Source organism: Homarus americanus, unplaced genomic scaffold (assembly GCF_018991925.1).
Source record: "Homarus americanus isolate GMGI-L3 unplaced genomic scaffold, GMGI_Hamer_2.0 scaffold55843, whole genome shotgun sequence".
Classification (NCBI taxonomy): Eukaryota; Metazoa; Arthropoda; class Malacostraca; order Decapoda; family Nephropidae; genus Homarus; species Homarus americanus.
Genome location: NW_024733150.1, coordinates 51,773 through 70,000, shown reverse-complemented (window position 1 = coordinate 70,000; position 18,228 = coordinate 51,773). Strand labels below are relative to the sequence as shown.

General features: G+C 44.3%; 1 protein-coding gene across 1 annotated transcript in view; it reads right to left on the bottom strand.

The window, feature by feature from the left end:
* LOC121869396 overlaps window positions 1-10,854 on the bottom strand; it is a 19,051-nt gene extending 8,197 nt beyond the window's left edge. The window contains exons 1-6 of the mRNA XM_042370747.1: window positions 10,775-10,854; window positions 10,042-10,172; window positions 8,222-8,345; window positions 7,682-7,839; window positions 6,009-6,074; window positions 5,364-5,427 (exon numbers count right to left, since the gene is read on the bottom strand). Of these exons, the coding sequence (XP_042226681.1) occupies window positions 5,364-5,427; window positions 6,009-6,074; window positions 7,682-7,839; window positions 8,222-8,345; window positions 10,042-10,172; window positions 10,775-10,832 (601 nt within the window). The 5' untranslated portion in view covers window positions 10,833-10,854. The remainder of the gene's footprint in view (window positions 1-5,363; window positions 5,428-6,008; window positions 6,075-7,681; window positions 7,840-8,221; window positions 8,346-10,041; window positions 10,173-10,774) is intronic.
* Window positions 10,855-18,228: the final 7,374 nt, after the last annotated feature.

Here is an 18,228-nt window from a genome sequence, read left to right as displayed (position 1 = left end):
CAACAGAAGAGCAGAGCAAGAGCAGAGCAGAGCAGAAAAGACAGATACAGACAGACGGACAGACAAACATGCATAAAGGGACAGAAACAAAAGAGATAGAAAGAAAAAAGAAAGAAAGAAAGAAAAGAAAGAAGAAAGAAAGAAAGAAAGAAAGAAGAAAGAAAAAGAAAAATAACAGGAATATCAATCGTTACCATTAATCTTAACATCAACAATCACAACTGCCAGACCAACCACCAGTGATAGAGAGAGACTCGTGACTCAGGATATAAATAAACAAACTGACATTCTCGTATGACAAACACGATATGTATAACTTAGGCTCTTCCTCCTCCTGCTCTTCCTCCTCCTCCTCTCCTCCTCCTCCTCCTCCTCTTCCTTCACCTCTTCCTCCTTCTCTTCTTTCACCCATTCCTCCTTTAGCTCCTCTTCCTCCTCCACCTCTTTCTTTACCTCCTCTTCCTCCCCTTTCCTCCCCTTCTCCTTCACCTCCTCCTCCTGCTCTTCCTCCTCCTCCTCTTCCTTTACCTCCCTTCCTCCTTTCCTCCCCTTCTCCTTCACCTCCTCCTCCTGCTCCCTCCTCCTCCTCTTCCTTTACCTCCTCTTCCTCCCTTTCCTCCCTTCTCCTCCTCCTCCTCCTGCTCTTCCTCCTCCTCCTCTTCCTTTACCTCCTCTTCCTCCCCTTTCCTCCCCTTCTCCTTCCCCCTCCTCCTGCTCTTCCTCCTCCTCCTGCTCTTCCTCCTCCTCCTCTTCCTTTACCTCCTCTTCCTCCCCTTTCCTCCCTTCTCCTTCACCTCCTCCTCCTTTCCTCCTCCTCCTGTCTTCCTCCTCCTCCTCTTCCTTTTACCTCCTCTTCCTCCCCTTTCCTCCCCTCTCCTTCACCTCCTCCTCCTGCTCTTCCTCCTCCTCCTCTTCCTTTACCTCCTCTTCCTCCCCTTTCCTCCCCTTCTCCTTCACCTCCTCCTGCTCTTCCTCCTCCTCCTCTCCTCTTCCTTTACCTCCTCTTCCTCCCCTTTCCTCCTTCTCTTCACCTCCTCCTCCTGCTCTTCCTCCTCCTCCTCTTCCTTTACCTCCCTCTTCCTCCCCTTTCCTCCTCTTCTCCTTCACCTCCTCCTCGCTCTTCCTCCTCCTCCTCCTCTTCCTTTACCTCCTCTTCCTCCCCTTTTCCTCCCTTCTCCTTCACCTCCTCCTCCTGCTCTTCCTCCTCCTCCTCCTCTTCCTTTACCTCCTCTTCCTCCCTTTCCTCCCCTTCTCCTTCACCTCCTCCTCCTGCTCTTCCTCCTCCTCCTCCTCTTCCTTTTACCTCCTCTTCCTCCCCTTTCCTCCCTTCTCCTTCACCTCCTCCTCCTGCTCTTCCTCCTCCTCCTTCAACGGCGTAAAGTTTTCAAGACAAAACAACCAGAGTGATCCATCTTTCTGCCTCCACTGCACACCCGTCGCCTCTCCCTCTCAGTCACACCTTAAAGCATTTGTTTTGTCTTGAGATAGAAATAACTAGATACATACATACATACATACATACATTCTGGAAGCCCCTCGAATAGTCAGACAACTCATGGTACTGGCTAACCATTACCCCAAAATATGATCCGCAAATCGATTAACATCCAGGTTCCCAATTACTGCTGGGTAGACAGAGGCAAATGGTAAACTTGCCCATAGTTTCACCCTGCCTGGGGATCGAATTCGGGTCCGCTCACTTGCGAGGCGAATATGCTGACCATTACAGGTCGCCATACATACATACATACATACATGCATACATACATACATACATTACATTTGTCTCGCTAAATAGGGATTATCCCCGATTAAGCTATACAAAAACAACTGTTGTTTTTCCCCCGAATTGTGATAAAAACAAAATTGTTATTGTTACAACTTAATGAAAATTAATTGGTATATGATTTTCTCTTCGTCATTTAAGTCGTCGTTTACTATAATAACTTAGGCAAATTATACCAAAATTGGATTAAGTAAGGTTAGGTAAAGTCGGTTAGGTTAGGTTAGGTTAGATTAAGTCAGGTTAGGTAAAGTCAGGTTAGGTTAGGTTATATTAGGTTAGGTTAGATTAAGTCAGGTTAGGTAAAGTCAGGTTAGGTTAGGTTAGATTAGGTTAGGTTAAATTAAGTAAGGTTAGGTAAAGTCAGGTTAGGTTAGGTTAGGTTTTCTATGACACTATTCATTTATGTGTTTTATGGTCATTACATACTGATTATACATATTGTTATTATTATTATTATTATTATTAGTAGTAGTAGTAGTAGTAGTAGCTGTTGTTGTTGCAGAAGTTGTTGTAGTAGTTAGTTGCAGTAGTAGTAGTAGTAGTAGTAGTAGTAGTAGTAGAAATGTAAATACTGTTTGTGGTATTACCATTATTATTTACATCATCGTCAGCACACACACACAATTCCCACAGGTAAGATAAGGTAACCCTGTGGTGGCCCTTGAACCTGGGTATTCACACACCTGTTGCCCCGACCTGCACACCAGACCCCCAGGACACATATGTTTATACCTGGCTTTTACTACATACTGATTTATATAATTCATATCTAGTTGTATAAGCATTGGGATGAACTCTCTCTCTCTCTCTCTCTCTCTCTCTCTCTCTCTCTCTCTCTCTCTCTCTCTCTCTCTCTCTCTCTCTCTCTCTCTCTCTCTCTCTCTCTCTCTCTCTCTCTCTCTCTCTCTCCTCTTGATCCCCTTCTCTCCCTTTCTTCTCTCCCTCACCTCTCAATACTTTATCTCCTCCTCCTTCTCCTTCCATCACTCCATCTTTATAGCTCTCTCTCCATCCTCCTCTCTCCCTGTTTCCAATATTGAATGACTGCACAATCAATCAAGTCCAACCTCTCCCTCTCACTCCCTCTCACTCACTCTCACTTTCCCTCTCACAGGCCTCCATAAACACCAAAAAAAATGTCATTGAGAGACATTAGTAGTTAATTCTATATCAAAGGGAATTCCTCCAGTTTAAAGGGTCGTCTCAGTTTAGCTCAGGAGTATGTGAAGAACAACTAATAACTCTTGTTTGGGTAAGGAGAGAGAGAGAAAGAGAGATAGAGAGAGAGAGAGAGAGAGAGAGAGAGAGAGAGAGAGAGAGAGAGAGAGAGTAGTGTAATCGATGAGTGAACGAGCGAGATATAAAATATGTCTGATTGAGTGAGAAAGTATTTTGAGTGTGTGTGTGTGTGTGTAAATCCACCAATCCACCATCTCTTAAAATTATCATCATTTTTCTATACCTTTCCTTCTTCTCATAGTCTATCTTTCTTTATTTTACTATGACATTCCATCTTTTCTCATTCTCCCTTATTCCCCATCTTTATCACATTCTCCTCCTATACCCACATTATCTCTCGTTAACGTGTGTCTTACCTATCTCTCACTTTTACTAGCTCACATCTCTGTCTCTTTATCTTCTCTCTTTTTCTCTCTTTATTTGTATTTATCTGTATTTATCTCTCTCTCTCTCGTTTCTTTTCTCTTATTTTATCTCATCTCTCATTCTTTCTCTGGTTCTCACTAGTTTTTTTTCTCTTATCTTTCTTTCATTTTCTCTATTATATTATCTCTCTCTCTGTCTCTCCATCTCTCTCTCTCTCTCTCTCTCTCTCTCTCTCTCTCCATTATGCCAAGTCTAACCTACTAACCATCTCTTCATTATCTGTTATCTCGCTTTCTCACTGTAGGAGAATCAAGAGACAGTGTGTGTGTCTGTTTGTCTGTGTCTGTCTGTCTGTCTGTCTGTCTGTCTGTCTGTCCAATAACCCAGGGAAAATAAAAGGCAAATTATTATTATTATTATTATTATTATTATTATTATTATTATTATTATTATTATTATTTTATATTTTGATGATTTAACTCTTTTTTTCATACCGGTGACTTACAACATATGTCAACACCAGAGGATCTTATAGTCTTAACAACGAGATACGTTTTTTTTTTACCTTGTGTCATAATACCAAAATCATTCAGAGATAACATTTGTGATTTGGGTATACTGAGTTATGTATCTGTGTGTATGTATGTGTGTATGTTTATGATTGTATGTGTGTATGTGTGTTTATGTCTATGATTGTATGTATGTATGTTTATGTCCATGATTGTATGTGTGTATGTATGTTTATGTCCATGATTGTATGTATATATGTATGTATGTATGTAATCATGTATGTACTGTATGTATGTATGTATGTATGTATGTATGTACGTATATATGTGAATAGAGATTAAAAAAATATAGAGTTTAAGGGAAGATAAATTTAACTAAACATACAGTAAATGTTCCCAGATTAGAATTTTTTTAAACCATCTCAGTTTGCCTTTAATTGTACTACGGTCTGATAGCAACTCAAAGGAACTAGAGGTACAGAGTCAACCTCATGTCTCCCTCTCTCCCTCTCTCTCTCCCTCACCCTCTCCCTCTTCCTCTCCCTCACCCTCTCCGTTACCCTTACCCTCTCCCTCTCCCTCACCCTCTCCCTCTCCCTCACCCTCTCCCTCTCCCTCTCCCTCACAGTTGAATTTAGGGAGTGAAATGAGTGTTTTGAATTTATTTTATCGTGTTTCCTATTGGGGGATATCCCTCGATTTCTATTGGTTAAGGAGAAGTGATAAAATAGTAACGTTGGGTAATGTTTTCATCTTGACGTCTCTATTCAAGTTGTCATATTTGGGTGTAGAAAGTGACATAATCCAGTGTGTCTTATAATATATACGAAATGATGTTATATAATTGATGCACACCTTTGATGATATACCTGGTGATTCTTATAAGTCACCTTAATTAGTCCTTGTATCATAATTCAGGTATTTAAACACAGACCTCAAAATCAGTTTCATTATTAGATGAAACTTTCCATATTTTGTTTTTTTTCCAAAGATATGTTATAGTATTACACCTGGGTTAATTAAAAGTACTACTGCAGGTGTTCAGAAAGATGCAAAAAAGGGCGAATTTCTGGACCACACAGCAAGAGAGAGAGAGAGAGAGAGAGAGAGAGAGAGAGAGAGAGAGAGAGAGAGAAATATATATTGAATCGCTTTTAAAAGTTTACCCTGAACCAAAATTGAACAATGAACAAGATCTAGTAGTCAGTGGTGGTATGTAGGGAGCAACTTTTGTAGAACTATTTCGTGGTCCTTGGAGGTTCTTCCATCTTACTGTAGTGGCAGCAGCATTTTGTAGGCTTTGCAGTCAGGGGAGAGCCGAGATATTTTGTAGTCTTGTCCAGGAGGAGGAGAAAGAGGAGACAGGAGGGGAGTGAAGGATGGAGGAAAAGAGGTAGGAAGAGACAGATGATGTAGGAGGAAGAGGAAGAAGGAGGAGAAGGAGGTAATCAGTTACTCCTCACAACAGAACATGATCAGATCTGTTGTAGCGGAGTCATCACCAATTGACACTGCCTCGTAACGCACCTGTAACACACGATAAATCCAGCGTCACAACCATGTAATAACAACCGTAACACTATAACATCCAGCGTCACAACCACACAACATCACAACATTGAGCACCACAACCACGCAAAAGTTTAATATCCAGCGACACACACACACACACACACACACACACACACACACACACACACACACACACACACACACACACACACACACACACACAGTATGTTGAACCAGATCACCACTGCTCTGGGTACCGTGTTTGTGTAATCCTTTTCTATTAATTGTGTCGCCTTGTTTACTATGGCTTAGGGTGTGTGTGTGTGTGTGTGTGTGTGTGTGTGTGTGTGTGTGTGTGTGTGTGTGTGTGTGTGTCATCAAATATATCCACAGTCAACACCATCCACTTTCCATTGACACACCCCTACTGAATCCTGACCTCTGACCTTTTAACAATAAGGTCAACCAGATTATCCCCGTGACCTACCTACTGGCCCGGTACACATGTTAGTTAAAACCAATCGGCTTTATATTTTAGTATTTACAAGTTGTGGCTGGACAAATAGACTTTACTGAGAAATATAATTGTAACTCACCTGGAGACCACAGATGGCTGAGCCTGCATCACAGTAACCCCACTCGCTGTATATCCCCGGGGTGAACTGGTAGAAAACAGAGTGTGTGAAAATATAATGACAATTTGTACTACTACTACTACTACTACTAATAATAATAATAATAATAATAATAATAATGTAACCTGGGTCATTTAGTACTATAAATTAACCTAATCTAAGCTAACCTAACCTAACTTTACAGAGATCCATTACTTTCTGCAACACAAGGAATTCATTTACCTGTTGCAACACAGAGAGGTCCACAGTCTCTTGTGATATTGGCAACTCTACAACTCCTGCAACATGATTTTTTTTCTTGCAACATAAAGCTATTGTATTCCTTGCAACATAAAGTTTTCTCTCCATTGCAACGTAAGTGGTCTACTTTACCACCACACCGAAGCACTTATGAGGACCCTCTACTTATCCACTTCTCCAGTACCACTTAAGGGGGCTGGTCTTTACCACTTAAGGGTCCACTACTCTATCTGAAGAACTAATGTCGCACCTGTTACTAATTACACCTTAATCCACTTTTTTTTACCTTTACCTGCCTCCTTACCACTTCCCTCACTACTCTCACCACTTGCCCCCTCCTTACCACTTCCCTCACTACTCTCACCACTTACCCCCTCCTCACTACTCTCACCACTTACCCCCTCCTCACCACTCCCCTCACTACTCCCACCACTTACCCCCTCCTTACCACTTCCCTCCTTTCTCTCACCATACCCCCTCCTCACCACTTCCCCTCACTACTCCCCACTTACCCCCTCCTCCCACCACTTCCCTCACTACTCTCACCACCACCCCCTCCCTCACCACTTCCCTCCACCCCCACCACTTACCCCCCTCCTTACCCTTCCCTCACTACTCCACCACTTACCCCCCTCCCTCACCACCCCCCCTCCCTACTCTCACCACCCACCCCCCTCCTCCTGCTTCCCTCACTACTCCCCACTTACCCCCTCCTCACCCCACTTCCCTCACTACTCTCACCACTTACCACCCCCTCCTCACCGCCCCTCACTACTCTCACCACTTACCACCCCTCCCTCACCCCTTCCCCTCCCCTACTCCCACCACCCACCCCTTCTCCCACCACTTCCCCACTACTCTCCCACCACCCCACCCCCTCCTCACCACTTCCCTCCCACCTCTCCCCTTACCCCCTCCCCACCCCTCCCCTCTCCTCTTCCCACCCACCCCCCTCCTTTACCACTTCCCTCCCTCTCTCTGCCCCCCCTCCTCACCCTTCCCTCCCTCTCCCCACCCACCCCTCCCTCACCACACTTCCCTCACTACTCTCTCACCCTTACCCCCTCCTCTTGCCCTCACTACCCACCACCCACACACCCCTCCTTACCACTTCCCTCCTACTCTCTCTGCCACCCCCCCTCCTCACCACTTCCTTCACTACTCTCACCACCCACCCCCCCCCCCCTCCCTCCACCACTTCCCTCCTCTCTCTCCACCCCCCCCTCCTCACCCACTTCCCTCCTCTCCCACCACCCACCCCTCCTCCACCGCCCTCACCCTACTCTCACCACCCACCACCTCCCTCACCACGCCCCTCCTACTCTCACCACACACCCCTCCTCCCCACTTCCCCACTACTCCCACCACCTGCCCACCCCTCCTCCTCCACTCACCATAGGTAGGTTTTCGACGCCCTCTAGGATTTCATTGTCGTCATAATCACACTGCACCTGTACGTTTTCTACCGCTACGTCGTCATGCAGTAAACCTTGTGGCTCCAACACCTCTGCCCTCATACCCGTCAGGAAACCGTCACTGCAGACACGCATACCTGTAGGAGTAGCAGAAGAAGTAGTAGTAGTGAAGGTGGAAGTATTTAGTCTTACTTATCATGTCTTAAGGTTTTTAGTGATTGTTTAAGTAGTTTTATTATTGGTTTAGGTACTTAAAGTATGTGATGTTATGTCTTAGAACTTTTTTTTTTTTTTTTTTTTTTAGAATTTGATGAAAATCGAAAGTTTTGGAAGTTTAATGAAAAGATAATCGCATTTTTTTTCTCCTGAAAGATTGTCTGGTGTGTATATTGACTGCTGCTGTTGGCTCTCTCTCTCTCATTATCATCATCATCATCATCATCATCATCACTTACCTGGCCATTCTCTCTATCTCTACCTGTCACACACACACACACACACACACACACACACACACACCTTGCCAATGTCCTTCTATGCCCACTACTGAGGTCACGTAATCAACGTCATGTTCCGTCTCGGTAGCACAGTAGAGTTTGACAGCGTTAAGGGCTGTCTCGTCAGTACCCCCAGGTGACTGGAACTGTGGGAGAAATGTTGGGGCTTGGTGACTCAGGTTAGGGTTTGGTGACTCAGGTTGGGGCTTGGTGACTCAGGTTGGGGCTTGGTGACTCAGGTTAGGGTTTGGTGACTCAGGTTGGGGCTTGGTGACTCAGGTTGGGGCTTGGTGACCTGTGTTTAGGCTTGGGTGACTCCAGGTTGGGGCTTGGTGACTCCAGGGTCAGCTTGGTGACTCCATAGGGTTAGGGCTTGGTGACTCAGGTTAGGCTTGGTGACTCAGGTTGGGGCTTTGGTGCACCAGGTTAGGGTTTGGTGACTCCAGGTTGGGGCTTGTGACCAGGGTGCCAGGGGCTTGCGACTCAGGTTGGGGCTTGGTGACCTGGTGTTAGGGGCTCTGGTGACCCAGGTTGGGGCTTGCAGACTCAGGTGTTGTGGCCTGGTGACCAGGCTGGGGCTTGGTGACTCAGGTTAGGGTTTGGTGACTCCAGTTGTGCTGGTGACTCAGGTTGCTGGGGCTTGGTGACCAGGTTAGGCCCTTGTTACTCAGGTTAGGCCTTGGTTACTCAGGTTAAAACATAAGTGACTCAGGTTGGGGCTTGGTGACTCAGGTTGGGGCTTGGTGACTCAGGTTGGGGCTTGGTGACTCAGGTTAGGGTTTGGTGACTCAGGTTAGGGCTTGGTGACTCAGGTTAGGCCTTGGTTACCCAGGTTAAAACATAAGTGACTCAGGTTATGTCAATTTTGGTCTTATATTCTATGCCATGGTGGTTTTGTTACAGTGGGTACAGCAATATATAGATGAGGTTTGTTACAGTGGATTACAAAGACTAGAGTGAAATTGACTTCGCCTTCGAGGACATCAGGTATTAACTCACTTAACTAAACCTTCAAATCAGATTGAGTTTGAATTAATCTTAACCTCAAAGACAAACACCTCACCTCACCCTCCAAGACACATACCCAACCTCACCTCACCCTTCACACATACACAACCTCACTCACCCTCCAAGACACATACACAACCTCACCTCACCCTCCAAGACACATACACAACCTCACCTCACCTCTCCAAGACACATACACAACTCACCCTCACCCTCAAAGACACATACACAACTCACCTCACCCTCCAAGACACATACACAACCCCACCTCACCCTCCAAGACATACACAACTCACCTCACCTCCAAGACACATACACAACCTCACCACCCTCCAAGACACACACCAACCCCACCTTCCAAGACACACATACCAACCTCACCTCACCCCTCCAAGACATACACAACCTCACCTCACCCTCCAGGACACACACACAACCTCACCTCACCCTCCAGGACACACACACAACCTCACCACCTCCAAGACACATACCCAACCCCACCTCACACCCAGGACACACACACACAACCTCACCTCACCCCTCCAGGACACACACACAACCTCACCTCACCCTCCAAGACACATACCCAACCCCACCTTTCCAAGACACATATCCAACCTCACCACCCCCAAGACACATACCCAACCTCCCACCTTCCAAGACACATACACAACCTCACCTCACCCTCCAAGACACATACACAACCTCACCTCACCCTCCAAGACACATACCCAACCTCACCTCACCCTCCAAGACACATACCCAACCTCACCTCACCCTCCAAGACACATACCCAACCTCACCTCACCCTCCAAGACACATACACAACCTCACCTTAACCTCGAAGGCGTGGGCGTAGCTACCTGAGGGACAGAGCTCAACTGTCCCCCACTCCCCCCATGCTATGCCATTGTTCAGCTTGAGTTCAGTGGTGACGTTACGCTCCACCTGGATCTTGGTAACATCTGTGGGTTATTAATTATTAGTACACAACAGGTGAAGAATTCTTGGCTTACCTGTTGATTATAGCTCCCCATTACCTACCTACCTGAGTTTATTTTATGTGATTGTTAACCACCCTCGTGTTAATTTAATCTAATCTAACCTAACCTAAGCTAAACTAACCTAACCTAACCTAACCTAACCCAACCTAAGCTAAACTAACCTAAGCTAACCTAACCTAACCTAACCTAACCTAACCTAACCCAACCTAAGCTAAACTAACCTAAGCTAACCTAACCTAACCTAACCCAACCTAAGCTAAACTAACCTAAGCTAACCTTACCTAATTTTCACGTGGAGCGAATCTTCAGGCTATATTATACGAATTCTTTTACCATTATTACAAAGGGTTATTTTTTGACAAGTTAAAAACACCGCGTTCAGTTTATCTCTTAGTGAAGCTGTAAGTCGGTGTAGTTGTTGAGCTTAAGAAATAATATGAATTTTATATTTATAGAAGCTGTTTTTTGCATGAGGACAACTGTATTATTTTGTATCTACTGTATTGTATGTTTGTAATTAATCTACTGAAATGGATTATTTATTGTGTTCTATTTGTACTCACCAGCAGCTACCAAGAGACAACAGGAGAGGAGAGGGAGGAGAAGGACGTTGGTGTTCATCTTGTGAGTGTTGATCAAGTAATGGTAGGTTAGTGTCGCCCACATTGTCTTTTATACCCTCCAGAACCCGACCCCCCCCTCCCTCTGTTGCCTCCACCTGTGACGTCATCAAAACCAAACTTTCTGAACGATACTTTCCGAGACCCTAACCTCTGATACGTATAAACACACACACACACACACACACACACACACACACACACACATACATACATTAATTACACCAATATTTTAGCATTTTTCAGACACTTGGCATTATGAAAAGTCCATCAATTTGACCTTTTGTTGTTGTTGTTGTTGTAACTTCTTACCACGGTGGGGGGGGGGGGTGTGTATCATGACCCCCTCATGGTGATAAACTTTGACCTTAAGTTCAGCTCCTTCCACACGTTTAACTCCTCAGGCTGTTACCATACTGAGCGGTGTCAAGAATGTTAGGTGTGTGTGTGTGTGTGTGTGTGTGTGTGTGTGTGTGTGTGTGTGTGTGTGTGTGTGTGTGTGTGTGTGTGTGCCATCTACAGTCAGCCTTACACATTATAAGTTACTGAGGTATTATGTGTCTGGTTTGGCATAGGGTTAGGGTTAGCCATGTTAAGTTAGGGGTTAGCTTAGGCTATGTGTCAGTTAGCTAGGTCAGTCAGGTCAGGTCTCCACAAATGAAAAATGTGAGTAGTTATTTTCGGTGTTGTTGTTGGCTTTGGTGACAGGTGAAGGTGTTTCAGTATGTTATCTACTTGGCTGGAGGTTGTTGTCAAGAGCTTAGCACCTCTCCCAGTGTGGGGCTATAGAGAGAGAGAGAGAGCGAGAGAGAGAGAGAGAGAGAGAGAGAGAGAGAGAGAGATTGAATACATAAAGACAAAAACCAGAAACAGAGAGTGACACACACACACACACACACACACACACACACACACACACACACACACATACACACACACACACACACACACACACACACACACACACACACACACACACACACACACACACACACACACACGAGTAAACAATATCACCCCATGTGTACTTTTACTACCTTGGATATTTCCCACGTTACATAAAACACACACTATCTCCTGTGACCAAAATACACTCACCTGTAATAGACGGGGCTGTGGACACTTTTGTATTATACTGTAACGTCCTCTCTAACCTTCCATTTCACTGTAGTACTGTATTATTTTATTGCAGTAATTGACGTTTTTTATCACAGTAATACAGTATAGAATTGTATTATGTGCTGATGTATTATGCTCCATTGTATAAGTTCGCATAGTGAGGTAGTGTATAAATGAGGCTTGTATTGTAGAGCAGTGTATTGTTGTATGATACTAGTTAACATAAGACATAAGAAAATAAGGAGTCTGCAATAGGCCGGTTGGCCTGTGCATGGCAGCTCCTGCCGAGAGTTACTACCACTCTCTATCATCCATGAATCTATCTAGCCTCCTTTTGAAACTTTCCAGCGTTCCAGCATTTACTACAAAATTGATAAGCTTGTTCCACTCGTCCACCACCCTCTTTGTGAACCAGTTCCTTCCTATCTCCCTCCAAAACCTAAACTTATCCAACTTGAATCCGTTGCTCCGAGTCCTATCCTGCTCGGATATTATAAGAACTTTATCTACAGTATATCCCCTTTATTGATTCCTTTCACCCACTTAAATACTTCTATCATATCTCCCCGCACTCTTCGTCCTTCTAGGGAATGCAAGTTAAGTTTCTTTAGCCTATCCTGATATGGAAGGTTTCTAAGTCCCGGAATCATTTTTGTCATTCTTCGCTGCACCGACTCTAGTGAATTTATATCCATTTTATAATAGGGGCACCAGAACTGAACCGCATAATCGAGGTGTGGCCGACTAGCGCAAGATATAGTTGCAATAAGACCGCTGCACTCTTGTTACTTACACTTCTAGATATAAAACCCAATACTCTGTTTGCCTTATTTCGAACATTAACGCACTGTTTTCTAGGCCGTAGGTCCGGGCTTACAAGTACCCCTAGGTCTCTTTCACAAGTCGACTTCTCTAGGTTGATGTTGTTAAGGCTGTATACATTACAAGTATTTGTTCTTCCAATATTAAGTACGCTGCACTTGCTGGTGTTGAATTTCATTTGTCATTTTTCAGACCACCCCTGCAGTTTATTTAGATCCTCCTGTAATGCATTTGCATCCTGCTCTGAATTAATTTGCCGCCCTATTTTAGTGTCATCCGCAAACTTGCTTATGTCACTGGTGATCCCAGTATCTAGATCGTTTATGAAGTTTATGAACAAGAGTGGGCCTAGTACTGACCCCTGGGGAACCCCACTGGTTACACGGCCCCACTCAGATTTAACACAATCTACGCTGACCCTCTGCGTTCTATCGGTGAGCCATGATTTTACCCAATTTAAAACTTTCCCCTCGATACCACGAGCCTTAACTTTTCTCAGAAGCCTCTGATGCGGTACTCTGTCAAATGCTTTGCTAAAGTCTAAGTAAATAACATCGTAATTTTCGTCATTATCTACTACCTCGAAGACTTTCCTAAAAACCCTCAGCAGATTTGTTGGACAAGATTTTCCCTTTGTAAACCCATGTTGAGAGTCGTAGATTAATTTGCTTTTCTCTAGATGCGATCGGATGCTATCTGCTATAATTGATTCAAGAAATTTCCCCACTACTGACGTCAAACTGATCGGCCGGTAATTTGACGCTGATGCTCTGTCTCCCTTTTTGAATAGTTAGTGATGTAATGTATTTTATTCTATGTATAGATGTGTATGGTGGTATGTCGTAGATGAGGGAGGTGGTGGTGCTGGTGAGGGAGTGAGGAGGGAGGTGGTGGTGCTGGTGAGGGAGTGAGGAAGGAGGTGGTGGTGCTGGTGAGGGAGTGAGGAGGGAGGTGGTGGTGCTGGTGAGGGAGTGAGGAGGGAGGTGGTGGTGCTGGTGAGGGAGTGAGGAGGGAGGTGGTGGTGCTGGTGAGGGAGTGAGGAGGGAGGTGGTGGTGCTGGTGAGGGAGTGGGAGGGAGGTGGTGGTGCTGGTGAGGGAGTGAGGAAGGAGGTGGTGGTGCTGGTGAGGGAGTGAGGAGGGAGGTGGTGGTGCTGGTGAGGGAGTGAGGAGGGAGGTGGTGGTGCTGGTGAGGGAGTGAGGAGGGAGGTGGTGGTGCTGGTGAGGGAGTGAGGAGGGAGGTGGTGGTGCTGGTGAGGGAGTGAGGAGGGAGGTGGGTGGTGCTGGTGAGGGAGGAGGAAGGAGGTGGTGGTGCTGGTGAGGGAGTGAGGAGGGAGGTGGTGGTGCTGGTGAGGGAGTGAGGGTGGGAGGAGAGTGTGGGTGGGAGGGTTACCTGATAGTGGAGGCCTTGATGAGTACAGGTGTTGGTTCCCACGGTTTCCCACTCACCTGCCTCCCTCATCCATCTGCCTCCCTCATCCAACTACCTCTCTCATCCAACTACCTCTCTCATCCAACTACCTCTCTCATCCATCTTCCTCTCTCACCCACCTTCCTCATCCATCTGCCTCCCTCATCCAACTACCTCTCTCATCCATCTTCCTCTCTCACCCACCTTCCTCCCTCATCCATCTACCTTTCACCCATCTTCCTCTCTCATCCATCTTCCTCTCACCCACCTCTCCCTCATCCATCTACCTTTCTCACCAACCTTCCTCCCCATCCATCTACCTTTCTCACCCACCTTCCTCCCTCATCCATCTTCCTGTCCCATCCATCTTCCTCTCTCATCCACCTCCCTCCGTCACCCACCTCCCTCCGTCACCCACCCCCCTCCCTCACCCATCTTCCTCCCTCACTCCACGTCCTCCCTCATTAATAAAAACACGTCGTAACTAATTACCTTAAGCCCTGACCTGACCTACAAGCTCTCATAAGGTCAAACAAGGTCAAGGACTAATTATCTAACAAATTAACCTTTGTTGAATAGTGCTGATAAGTTTAATTAATATACAACAAAGGATTTATTACGTTCAAAAGATCTAATATACAGACACAGACAGACAGACAGACAGACAGATAGACAGACAGACAGACAGACAGATAGATAGACAGACAGACAGACAGACAGATAGACAGATATCACATAACACCACCCGTCTCATTATCAATAGTATCAACTCTCTGATACATATATAGTATACATATTATTATTTATGTATTAACACAAACCTTCAATTATTAACTTGTAAATTATTCATATATTATCTCTACTCTTCCCCAAAACACTTTAGAATATCATAATTATTTTTTAACTTTACAATTTAATAAAAATTTGAAGTATAATTATTTTTTTTAGTTTTACAATTCAATAAAAAGTTGAAGTATAATTATTTTTTTTTAGTTTTACAATTTAATAAAAAGTTGAAGTATAATTATTATTTTTTTAGTTTTACAATTTAATAAAAAGTTGAAGTATAATTATTATTTTTTTAGTTTTACAATTTACTACAAAGGTTGAAGTGGTGGTATTCGTTCCTGAAAATATTCCATACACTCACAAATGACCAAAGGGCTTACGAGTGTTCAGGTAAAATATATATGAAAACATTAACCTGTTTTATTGTGTGTGAATATGAACGTTTATTGTACGACTGTGGAAAGACAAGAGTGGTTTTTACTGAATGACTCTCTCTCTCTCTCTCTCTCTCTCTCTCTCTCTCTCTCTCTCTCTCTCTCTCTCAACCAGCCTTATTAAGCTAAATTACTAAGTACGAGTTATTATATCGATAAACTAACATATTAAAAAAAATGTATTAAAAATATTCACCACAATAAATCAGTCTTTTCAGTTGTGGATCCTGATGTATCTACGCTAATACGCCCTATTAAGCTTTTATTTCCATCTATTTAAAGCTTCAACACTAAGTAAACCTTCCCTGTAATGTGTTAAGCTGATATTGATTCCTGTGTCTGTATTCCAGCTGCTGTGGTTGGTGGTGTCTGGTAGGGTTGAGTGGTCATTAAGAGTTTAAGTGGTGGTGGTGGTGGTGGTGTAGTTTTGTGGTGATGGAGTGTTGTGGGTGGGGAGGTTGTGGATGGGGTGGTTGTGGGTGGGGGAGGTTGTGGGTGGGGGTGGTTGTGGGTAGGGGAGGCTGGGGTAAGGAGGCTGTGTGGGGGGGGCAGGGGTAGGGGAGGCTGGGTGGGGAGGCTGTGGGGTGGGGGAGGAAGCTTGTGGGTAGGGGAGGCTGGGGTAAGGGAGGTTGTGGTGGGGGAGGCCAGGGTAAGGAGGTTGTGGGTGGGGGGTGGTTGTGGGCAAGGAGGTTGTGGGTGGGAGGTTGTGGGTGGGGTGGTTGTGGGTGGGGGGGCTAGGGGGTGGGGGGAGGCTGTGGGTGGGGGAGGCTAGGGTGGGGGGTGGTTGTGGGTAGGGGTGGCTAGGTAAGGGAGGCTGTGGGTTGGGGGGCTGTGGGTAGGGGAGGTTGTGGGTAAGGAGGTTGTGGGTATGGAGGCCAGGGTAAGGAGGTTGTGGGGTGGGGGGGAGGTTGGTGGGTATGAGGTTGTGTGTGGGGTGGTGGCTAGGGAAGTGGAACAGGTGGGGAGGTTGTGGGGTGGGGGAGGTTGTGGGTGGGGGAGGTTGTGGGGTATGAGGTTGTGGGGTAAGGAGGTTGTGGGTGGGGGAGGTTGTGGGGTGGGGGAGGTGGTGGTGGTGGTGGTGTAGTTTTGTGGTGATGGAGTGTTGTGGGTGGGGAGGTTGTGGATGGGGTGGTTGTGGGTGGGGGAGGTTGTGGTTGATGTTGTTATGGTTGTTGGTTGCTGTGGTTGTGGTGCTTGGTGTTGTAATGGTTGTTGGCTGCTGTTGGGGTTATTGTTGTGTTGGGTGTTGGTTGAGTAAATTAGTAGAGTATTTTAAGGAAGAATGATGTTGCTTAAGCCTTTCTCTTGTCTTTGCCACACACATACACACACACACACACACACACACACACACACACACACACACACACACACACACACATACACACGCCACTCACTTGGACAGACATGCACGCTCATTTGCATGATTACAACAGCTTCCTGAGAAATTTGCATATAGCCCGGATATTCACGGATATTTGAACGTTTGGGTTCAACATTAAAGATCATGGCAGTAAGAGAAAGTGTAATAATAATAGTAGTAGTAACAATAACAATAGTAGTAGTAACAATAACAATAGTAGTAGTAACAATAACAATAGTAGTAGTAACAATAACAATAGTAATGGTAATAATAATAATAGCAATAATAATAGTAGTAATAATAATAATAACAATAATAATAATAATAATAATAATAATAATAATAATAATAATAATAATAATAATAATAACAATAATAGTAATAGTAGCAGTAATAATAATAATTATAACAATAATAATAATAATAGTAATAATAATAATAATAATAATAACAATAATAGTAATAGTAGCAGTTATAATAATAATAATAATAATAATAATAATAATAATAATAATAATAATAATAATAATAACCGGTGAAGAGACTGAAATTGACGGGGTCTGTGAAGTATCGTAAAGTGTCGTTCAGTGTAATAAAGTGTTTTTTAAGTGTCACAAAGTGTTTATAAGTGCCGTAAAGTAATTATAAGTGTCTCAAATTGGTCTTAAGTTTCAAAAGTGATCACTTGTATCATAACGTGTTCGTAAGTAACGTAAAGTGTTTGTGTCATGACGATTTATAAGTGTCACAAAAAAATGGGCGCCAAAAACACCTGCATGTGTCATAAGAGTGGTATAAAGTGTCGTAAAGTGTCATAAGGTGCCGTGAAGAGGATAAAAGTAAATAAAGTGTCATATCCAAAAGTTTTATAAAGTGATTTTAAGTGCCAGTAGGTCTGATAAAGTGCCAATACGTATGATATGGTAGAATTTGGTGCAGTGAAAAGTGCTATGAAATGACATAAGTGCCATGAAGTGTTCTAAAGTGTCATTAAGTTTCGAATAGTTATAAAGTGTCCAAGCAACATACAATAGTGTCATATGTTGTCGAAAAGTGCCGTAAGGTGGTGTGAAGTCTCTCAAAGTGTCTTAGTGTCAATAAAGTGCCATATAAAGTGTTCTCAAAGTGTCGTAAAGTGTGTCATAAACTGCAACAAGGTGTCAAGTGCCACGAGGTGTCATAAAAGTGTCAAGACGGTGCCAGGAGGTGACACTGTATGGCACCAGGGTTCCCGCGACCACCAGCACAAGGTAAACTACTAATAATACTACTGTTGTGTTCTTGACATATTAAACGGGTTCTCTTAGTCATCCATTTGGTCTAAACTAATGCTTAAGATCATTAGTTCTGCCTTAGTTGTTCTTGTGCATTAAGTGTGGGTAATGATATAGGTGTGTGGGGGGGGGGAGGTGGGAGGGGGTAGACGGCAGGTAATCTCATTTGGATTTTTCTTTTCTTTTTC